Here is a 10200-nt window from a genome sequence, read left to right as displayed (position 1 = left end):
TTTAGTAGTCTGTGTAGGCTTGGCTTTGTCATCATGAAATTCTTCAGTTGTTCTTTGTCATGGAAGTATTTCACTTCTCCATTATACTTGAGAGTTTTGCAGGATATATTCTGGGTTGGAATTTGTTTTCTTGCAAGACTTGAAGTACTTTGCTCCATGCTCTTTTTGACTTGAGGGTTTGTGAAGAGAAATCTGCTGTTATTCCAATGGGTTTTCCTTTAAATGTGATCTGTTTCTTTTCTTTAGCAGCTTTTAGTATACTGTTCTTGTGCTGAATTTCTGGGATCTTGATTATTATATGTCTGGGTGTGGTTTTCATTAGGTTGATGTTATTTGGAGTTCTATATGCTTCAGTTTTACCTGAATGTCAGATTGTTGCCCCATATTTGGGAAGTTTTCTGCTATTATTTCTGCCCATATTCTTTTTATATCATTTGTATTGACTCCTTCCTTCTCATTGATGCCTATTAGCCTCACATTGTTCATCTTTGCATCGTCTTGCAAGTATTGAATTATTTTTTTCTGCATTCTAGTTGTTTTAAAGAGACCTTTTCTTACTTTTTCACTAGCTGTAATGGTGTCTTTCAGGTCAGAAAGTCTATTTTCACTTTCCCTCAAACAGTTTTGCCAGCTTGTGATTGAGGTTTTAATTTCCTATATATCACTTTGAACCTATTAATATATTCTATTTCTTTCCTAAATTGCTTATTCAGGGGTTCCATCATTTTTATATTCTGCTCTATTTTTTTAATCAGTGCATTCTTTAGAAGCACTTAGTACTTCTTTGATTATAGTTATCACCACATTTTTTAGTTCCGAAATTATTTCTGATCTGATTTCTTCTATACCTTTCTGCAGTTGTTTCTTTACTGCCAACGCTATTATTTCAGAGTTATCTGGCATGTGATAGTCTCCTCAGTGCTAGTGTCTTCTGCCGTTGTACTGGGTGGACTCAGGGTCTGAGACTGCATTTTGTCCCTTCTCTTTGTTATTTTGTATACCACTGTCTTCTGACCTTTGGTGTAGAGCTTAGATAGAGTTATTACCTTAGCACCAGGTCTGGATCTATGAAGTTCAGATTCCTCCAGGTGGCTGTTGTTTGGATCTGACTGCTGTGCTCCTCTTCTTCCTGCTGCAGCTGTTAGAGTTGAACCCTTTGTGTCTCTCTGGCAAGATGTTCTGCTCCTGAATCAGCTGCATGGGTCTTGCCTCTAGTCTCTTTGCAGGGAGTTCTGCTGAAGGGTTCCTCACTGGGCCTGCGCTCTGGGTCGAATGAAGATCCGCGGGCCCTGGGTGGTCTCACTCACATGCTGAGCCTGGACTCTGGGTCTATTCAGGATCCAGAGTGCCCCGGGTCATCTCACTCAATATTCAGGATCTAGTGGCCCCGGGCAGTCTCGCTCGCTCAATGGGCCTGCGCTCTGGGCCTATTCAGGATCCCGCGGCCCCAGGCAGTCTCAGTGATGACTGTTTTGCTGTTCTTGTTCACCTATTAACAGCACAGCCTTGCCCCGTTTAGCAGTGGTTTTAATTAGAAAGTCAGTCCTCACGTCATCAACGTTTGACACCAGAATGGAGCCTTACTCGGGACTGGTATCAGATGGGTACACATACTCATGGGGACACGTGCTCCAGTGTGTCCAGGTCCCTGGCAATCCTAGTTCTAAAGTGATCAGAAGAGTACTGAAGATTATGAGCATTAGGGTGTGAAAGTCCCTGGGCAGTCGGACTTCTTCCAGAAACATTAGCATTGAAAGGCAGTGATACCATGACCTGCAGAAAGGATCGCCTTTTCTTTTTAATTCTCTTCCTCAGGAGCCACTGTGCCTGCCACTGCCACTGCCACTGGGACTCTTGCTGCAGTCCATGCTGGGCTCATCTTCCGGCTTCTGCTCCTTTCTCATTTTGAGACATGGTCTCACTAGGTTCCCTAGGCCGGGATTGACTTTGTGATTTCCTCTCTCCGCCTTCCAGAAAAATAGGATTGCACGCGCGTGTTACCATTCCCAGCTTCCATTTTCGTTTTTCACTTTATTCATAGCTTCTTCAAACGCATATATTTACTTTTTGCTGTTTGAACAAATAATGTTATCACATCTGGGACACTATAGATACTTAGAAAAGTAAGACCCAGCCCTCGTGCCTACTTTTGAGATTGACCATGGCAATAAGTATTGTTGTTGCTCCGTCACTCAGCCCTGGAAGCCTCTTGGACACATCACGTACTTGATTATAAGGACTCTCTCTGGAGCTCTCCTCCTTGCATGTCTGCCTACGGAGCTCTTTCACAGCCCCCGAGTCTTTGCTCTCCAATCTCACTGTCCCCCTGGATGTCGCTGAGCTTGTATCAGAGCTGCAAGCTCTGTCCCCATAAGTCCTCAGCATCCCCACTGTCCTTCCCTCTTCTTCCCCCCTGCATGATCTGACTTGCTGTGTAACTCCATCTTTGCTTGCCTCAACCTGTTAGAAAGTGAGTAGGGAGTGAAATCAGTCTGGTTCGTGGAGCTTAGAATAGCAAATACCACCTCAAGCGTATGCGCTGAATAGACGGGTGATTGTGTTGTTGGTGAACAGGGCAGATGTGCAGACCCACATCCCTGCTTCCCATTCATGCCTGACTCCGGGCAACCGCAGATGACTGCTGCTGCTGTTGCCACTGAATTCTTTCCCTCCCCAGAATGATCTCTCTGTCAAAGACAAGCTGCGCTGGGAGGTTCTGTTTTCCTCCTGTTGGGCAATCTGGAGTTCATTCTGGCTCTTGCGAGCATGTTTGTGGTTACAGAGGAAAATGAATATTTCTCACCCAAATGTTGTCATGTCATCGTCTCTGTCTGGCAACCAGAGGAGCAGATGTTCTGTTCCTTGACCTCAGGCTAGTGGTTACAGTTCTGGGTGTTAAATATATTTCACAAAACAGCGTTTACACATGCAAAGCTGCTGTTTTCATTTAACTTTATGTAGTCTTGGAGCTCAGCAAGCTTTGGGGAAGATTTATTTCTGGGGCATTGCATGTGTGCATGTGTTTGTTTGAGTAGATGTAATAATCATACATGCATACAGAACCGTACATTTATGCCTCTAACTAGCTATCATAAAACATCATAAAACATGTTTATTTTGAGATCTTCCACACTTCGAAACATGACCAAAAGTAGCCCTGAGAACATTGCCAAGAACAAATTTCTTCTCTCCTGAAAGCAATTTTCAAAGAACTTTGGAAAAAATCACACTACTATATCCTAGCAAAGAGCTCATTCATTGCTCTTTTTTAAAAAAAAAAATTCAAAAACACTTACTAAATACCCGTCTGGGCCAGCTAGGATGTCCAGTTTCAGGAATACAGAGATGAATATGGAGCTTTGGGCACCTGGGGAGAGGCCAGGCGTTAGCACGGCAAAGCAGGTACCTGCTAAAGGCAAGGGCTGTGGCCCGGCTCAAGCCACCGCATGCTGGTTCTGGCTCTTCCCATGTCGCCAATCTTGACAGATCACTTCTGGGTTTCTTCTTCTGTCAAATGAGAATTGATTCGTGTGAGTTCTAAACCTGTTTGTCACTGCATACAAGGGCTTGGGGGAGACCTAAGATAGCAGTGTGATTCCCTCCCAGTGATCCTTTTAAGCGTACTTTGGGAGTTCCTCTGCAGACATGTGCTACTTTGTACAGTTCGGCATTGTGTGAGGTGATTAGTAAGGTCTGAAGATTCACTCTGACTCCTGGGTATCAAAGGGGAAAAAGAGGGGGGATGTTGAGAGAAAGCCTGCAATAGAGAAGCCTGTGCAGGTGATAGGCCACACTCGATGGCTCCAGGCGGATGGCACACCCAACCCACGGGTGGGTAGGGGTCCTATAGTATGCGTAAGGCATAGACTCAGAGTTTGGAGAATTTTTCTTCTTTAGCTGTCTCCACAGTGGAGTTCAACATAAGTCCATGACATGTAAAGGGTGACTGAAGAAAGCATGATCAGGATAAATTGCACATTAGTAGAAGAGTTGCTTTCTTTCTGGCTTGTAAAATAAGAATCCCACCCAGAATGTGAATTGATAGGCAGGACTTCACACTTCAGATCTGTAGCATGAACTTTAGGTTTGTGAAGAGCACAGTTGTGAGAAATGGCTTTTAAAAATGGCTGTTGATCTAAGGCATGCCTGACAAAGTCTTCCCATTGTGATTGACAGAAGAAGAACTGGCAACTCCTCCGCTAGATGGCATCATTCTTCCAGGAGTGACGAGGCAGAGCATCCTGGACCTGGCACGCGAGTGGGTGGGTATGCTTGGCACGGACAGCTCTCATCAACTTGCAACGAAATGGAATCAGAAGAAGCCTAGAGTGCTGGTGAAATAATATCCTGGGATTGTGACCGGTGTTATCTGACCTCTAGATCTTACCTTCAGTTAAAAGAACACTGTAGCGCAGCGAGGGTGAACCTTTTAGAGATCGAATGCCCACAGTGCAACCCAAAACCCACTTATTTATCCCAAAGTGCCAACACTGCAATTAAACCTGAATACTAAGGCTTTATTTAAGAAAGAAGAACTGCTATCCAGTGCTGTGGGTCAGTGTGGCTCACATGCCCACAGAGAGGGCTCTGTGCCCACTGCGCTTGTGTGCCCTAAGTTCACCACTATAGCTCTAGAGGATCCTCCTTGAATGACTGTCAGGCAAGGGCTGTTTCTAGGGAGGGCGGAGAGAAACCAACTTAGCAAATGTCCGAGTAGAGCATCCTTTATTCACCTGAGTCTCTAGACCAGACATCTCTTCCATTCTAACCTGGCCTGTGCTTTATATTCTTCTCTCCAGCCAGCTTTCAACCTTTCAAGCATAACTATGTTCCACAATGCAGTGGAAACATGATTCTTTGTTTTCCTCTCCTTCCCTTATTCTAGCATCACTTTGCTTGTTATTGGATCTGTGGGATTTTACTGGCACTGACCTGTGTATGCGGAGCAGTCACGTCATTGGATTGGGTGCTTTCTCCCTCGCTCTACTGCCCCCATCACCCATAGTTCATATTCATGGCTATTTTTCAAGATCAAAACATAGAGGCAGTTGTAAAAGTGGTTTCCAGTAGACTCTCAAATCTGTGCAACACAGGCAAGACTATTAAACTGTTTGTTATTTAAAATGACGTGACATATTTAAGATGAATCTGAAATGGGTGGCTTTTCTGGCAACAGTGTTCGAATGGAACTTTTAACCCAAGCGTCCAAGAGGTCTCCAAAGACTGTGGGAAGGCTTTAAGCACACTTCAGTCAGACCGTATGAGTAGGACACATGTTTAGAAACACACACATTATCTAGCATTTTCTCTGGAAAAAAGACTTTGAAAACAGAGGAAATGGTGCTATAAATAATTCCACAAAACGCTGAAGTAGACAAGACCCAACTGCCATGCACTGGCTGGCACGTTGGGCATGACATTTACAAACTGTTGGTATAATTTCAAACAGCTTGCCCTGTCCTAAATATGTTTGCAGTTGGAAAGATGTATTTTTGAAGCTCAGTAATTTCTGTTTTATTAAAGGAAAAAAAAATCAACTAAGTACAGAAGGCTTGATGACAAGTTGCAAGTGGAAACGCTTCCCACACTAATGATTTGCTAGCATGAAAAATAGGTTATTATAGAGGAAGTTTTTCTTGACTCCTTAGCTGTAATTTATTTTAAAAGCTATTTTAAAACAGTGAGACTTAAAATGCCAAGAGGCATGTGGGGGGTTACCACTACTTGCCAGACAGGGGAAATTGTCCAAAGATAAGTAAGGGTAAACGGAATAAAAACAATTCTGCTTATTTACCAGGGAGGTTTTTTTTCCTTTTGCAGAATGGAACTCAAGCTTGTTTTCAATCAAGTTGGCTGGTCTTCTGGAACTTAGTTATTTACCTCTGAACACATAGTTGCAATTGTAGAATGAAAGCCATTGCAACTTGGGAAGAGCCATATTTGTAAGGACAGACGTATTTCCCTATCATTTTCCAAATCTACTTACAGCATGGTACATTGTTCTTGTAATATTTCGAATTTGACCAAGGGCTTTGATTTCCATTTTTATGTTTTGCAGGTTTGTAGGTCATAAAAACATTTCCATTCTGTGTGTTTTTTTTTTAACACATCCATTCTCTTGTGTTTAATTCAAAGAGCTTGTTGACAAACATTGAATTTTAATCACTATGACACTTAAATATTGAAGAATAAGTATTAGTTTAAACAGATTATAAGTGCTGGATTTTTTTTTTTTTCATTTTCTATCCTTGAACAAATGAAATATTCAAACAATGCAGCAGAAGTTGAGATAGCACCACTTAGTCCTTGGTGAAATTGAAGCTAATCTGATTTCTAAAAGAGAAGAAAGAATATGGATCATTGTAAGGTCACCTTATCTATTAATTTAGAAAGAAAAATATGTATCTTTTTGTTTTTGTTTTGTTGTTTTGAGACAGGGTCTTGCTATGCAGTTCAGGCTGGCCTTGAGCTCTCTTTGTAGCCCCGGCTGGTCTCAAACTCCCAAGGATCCTCCTGCCTCAGCCTCCCGAGTGCTGGGATTACAGGCATGCAGCACCATGCCCAGCCTGTAATGCAATTTTTAAAGCAAAATACAAATAAATATACATTTAACTTTTTAAAATGAATATTTCAGATATTTAAACTTGATTTTTTTTTTTTAACCCATGAAAGGCACAGTAGAAGGAAAACCACATTTAGAGCAAATTGGGTCAGACTATGTTTAAACCCAGTTTTTGCCATTTATTAGCTGTGTGGCCTTGGCGATTACCCCCCTTGAGCCTCCCTGAGCCAGTAAAATGGAGATAATTGTGCCTCCCTTTAGAGTTAAAGGGGGTATATGATGAACACATGATCAATGGTAGCAGGGACTACTAATATTATATGATATAATATGCTTTTCTCCTTTATGATAAAATATGTGGGCCCTGCATTAAGGAGCAGTTGGAATGAATCAACTTATGAGATTTTATCCATGACAGCAATAAAATTCAGTAAGTGAGCATACATTAACACATACTATGTCTCTCAGGTGATAATTGTGTATTTTATATTCTGTAATTTAATTTACAAGTGCTTTGACTTTGAAGTAGGATGCATAGTGCCTCATGGCATTTACCAATAAGATGGTCTGTCCTTTTCAACTTTCCTCCAGAGGAAAGTTGACATTATCTGGGTTCTACCAGAAAGTAGAAAGGTAAGTATTGCTTTTATTTTTTAAATATCCCTAACAGGGTGAATTTAAGGTGTCAGAGAGGTACCTCACCATGAATGATCTGACCAGCGCCGTGGACGAGAACAGAGTGAAGGAGATGTTTGGCAGTGGCACGGCCTGTGTGGTCTGCCCAGTTTCTGATGTACTGTACGAGGATCAGGTGAGACGACAGGTTCATCTCCTGCAGTTTCCAAACATTGGCCTGGAATTTAGTTTTTATTATGTATGAATGAAATTCTCCTTGGACCCGGGATGCTGAGTCGTCTTACAGTGTGCTAGCATGACAGTTTGGATTGTTTGCCTGGACAAACATGTGCCGGCTCATAGCTTCCACCGTTACAGTGATTTCAAGTGAGTGGCAACATGGACTGAACTTGGTGTTCTCTTTGCTGTCACATTGGCTTCACCTCAATGTAGGCAGGAGAGCTGTGCCAATAGATTAGCTTTCAGCTTTCTGATTTTTCAAAAGTACTTCCAAGATACTGGATTAGGATTGGAAAATTATTTTGGAAAATGCACTTGAACAGATTATTATTATTATTTAGACTGCTTTACAAAAGTTTTTCACTTGGCATAACTAGTACCTTTACTAAAATATTCCAGAAGGATGGGGCTGGTGAGATGGCTCAGTGGTCTAAAGCACCTACTTGGAACAAGCTAAGCTATGCAAAGCAGAGGGACCACGGTTCAATCCCCCAGCACCACATGCCAGCTAGCCCCGCCCCCTGGTGGGCTGAGCTGGCCACACACACACACACTAAATAAATAAATGTTTAAGAAACAAAAGACAGTTAAAAAATAAATAAATAAATAAATAAAAAAAAACTTTAAAAATAAAATAAAATATTCCAGAAGGAACTCAAGGTTTTGGTTGCAAGATGCGTTCTCTTAGTGAAGTTCTCCGATTTTTATATGTAGTGTATTTCAAGTATCTTGTCAATTTTTGACTTTCCCTTTAACAACAAAAGTCTGGTACTTCGGATTAACATCAATTAATGCCCCTGCAAACTCCCCGAGCCTTAGTTTCCTCAAAGTAAAAGAGGGTGCTGTGCCTCCCCTTAGCATGCAGAGCCTCATGGGAATTATTCTTCCAAGATGAATTAGCTTAAATGATTCACGTGAAACACACTAGTGTCTGAGTTCTGCATGCCAATCATTTGGTTTCAGCTGATCACATCGATTATCCTGAAAACTTTAATGGTGGCTGGTTCATTACTTTAGGTTTTTTTCGTTTATGTATTTGATACAGGGTCTCACTACCCAGCTCAGACTCATAGTGCTCCTCCTGTTTTCAGCCTCCCCAGTGCTGGGATTACAGGCCTGTGCCACCATGCCTGGACTCGTTCAGCCAGCTCAGCGTGCCCTGGGGGCAGAGCTGGCATGGCATGCAGGACTGGGGATTGAACCCTGGTCCTTGTGCTTGCCAAAGCCGGCACTTAGTCTACTGAGCTATCTCGCCAGCCCTTGCTCTAGGTTTTAACATTTATTTCAATGGATTGCTCTGACATAATTCCATCTATAAATTGGTTATTTCACAGAATTTTTGCTATTTTTCATCAATACCAGTATTTTATTATGATAATATCTACACTATGTTACCTGTCTACTTTATTAACTGACATTGTCATTAGGTCAGATTTTAGTTTCTTTTCTTTTCTTTTTTTTTTTGGCGGAACCGGGGATTGAACTCAGGTCCTTGCGCTTGCCAGGGAAGCGCTTATTCCACTGAGCCATCTCCCCGGCCTAGCTCAGATTTTTTTAAGCTTCAATTTTTATTTCACCTCTGGAGATAAGTTTTTAGAGTTTAATGGTTCTGTTTTAGGAGCTGTTTAGAGCCAAAAAAGTACATCTAATTATCTCATTATCCTGTTACACTAAAAGATCTAATAAGTTTGAGAACATAGACTAACTAGTAAAATCAAATTATCAAAAGCCCACAGCCAGTGAGGCATGCGTAGACACGGCACAGATAGAGACTAGGAACATGGAGTCTCTTTCGGCCATGAATTTAGCTGTCCAGGGTTGTGGAGGCTTTTGGAGGTCTGGTGTATACCTAGGATAGGAAGGGAGCCCCTTCTGCGAAGGTGTGGACTTGCCCAAATTCATGTGCCCAAAATGACTTGCTGTAATTTGCTACAGAGTATCTTTGCATCCTTGTTCTTTGGTTACAGGGTTAGAGGCAGAGGACAGTGCTTCATCCTTAGGGTTTCTCAGAATTTTAGAAGAGTCCAGGCTTTTATTCACTTCATCATTACTTTAGGGCCCCCTGTCTCATTGATTTCTCAGATCAGCCTGAAGACTAGAACACAGTCCATTCATGTCCCAAATTTAGTTGCTAGGCAGTGAACTGCTTGTCATCAATTAGCATTCATTCCAGTTCAGAATAGCAAAGCATCTTTGCTGTCTGCATAATAAGCAGGTAGTATGCATAATAAGCAGGTTACAGTGCCATTCCTTATTTCGGGGCAATTGCCTCAATATAGTAAATCGCCAGATGTCTTCTCTGTCATCATTCTGCAGGGTGAATACTCTCAAATTATCTCAATTCTCTTTCGTAGATGATACACATTCCAACGATGGAGAATGGGCCTATGCTTGCAAGCCGTATCTTGGAGAAACTGAATGATATCCAGGTAAAGGTGTTTTTTCTTTGTAGATATAACCCAATGCCTGGAGGTGTAGACCAGTGGGAGAGCACTTGCTTAGTATGCGGAAAGCCTTGGTTTTTTCCCACCACCAAAAAATAAAACAAAAATACCTTGTTCCATTGGGGGCTTAGAACGAGATCGTATTTCCATGGAGAGCAGAGGGTAAATATATTAATTTGAGATTAGCAAAGTTAAGAACAGTGTTCCTGCTGTGTGTGGGCATGAGCCAAAGTGAAAAAGAAGGTACAGAGTTTAAAAGAGGAAAAAGAAACTCTTGTCAGGGACTCCAGATTACTTAACATGTAAAAAAATGAATGTAAATTGTTACAACATTCAGAA

The 10200-nt window shown here is 41.8% G+C and overlaps 1 protein-coding gene across 1 annotated transcript in view; it reads left to right on the top strand.

Moving 5' to 3' along the window:
• Positions 1-10200, top strand: part of Bcat1 (branched chain amino acid transaminase 1) — a 69812-nt gene that overhangs the window by 47988 nt on the left and 11624 nt on the right. Inside the window, exons 8-10 of the mRNA XM_023719016.1 lie at positions 4177-4262; positions 7233-7373; positions 9772-9846. Of these exons, the coding sequence (XP_023574784.1) occupies positions 4177-4262; positions 7233-7373; positions 9772-9846 (302 nt within the window). The remainder of the gene's footprint in view (positions 1-4176; positions 4263-7232; positions 7374-9771; positions 9847-10200) is intronic.

This window comes from Octodon degus, unplaced genomic scaffold (assembly GCF_000260255.1).
Source record: "Octodon degus isolate 3935 unplaced genomic scaffold, OctDeg1.0 scaffold00064, whole genome shotgun sequence".
Taxonomy (NCBI): Eukaryota; Metazoa; Chordata; class Mammalia; order Rodentia; family Octodontidae; genus Octodon; species Octodon degus.
The sequence above is the reverse complement of the archived record's forward strand: the minus strand, read 5'-3'. Positions and strand labels throughout refer to the sequence as shown.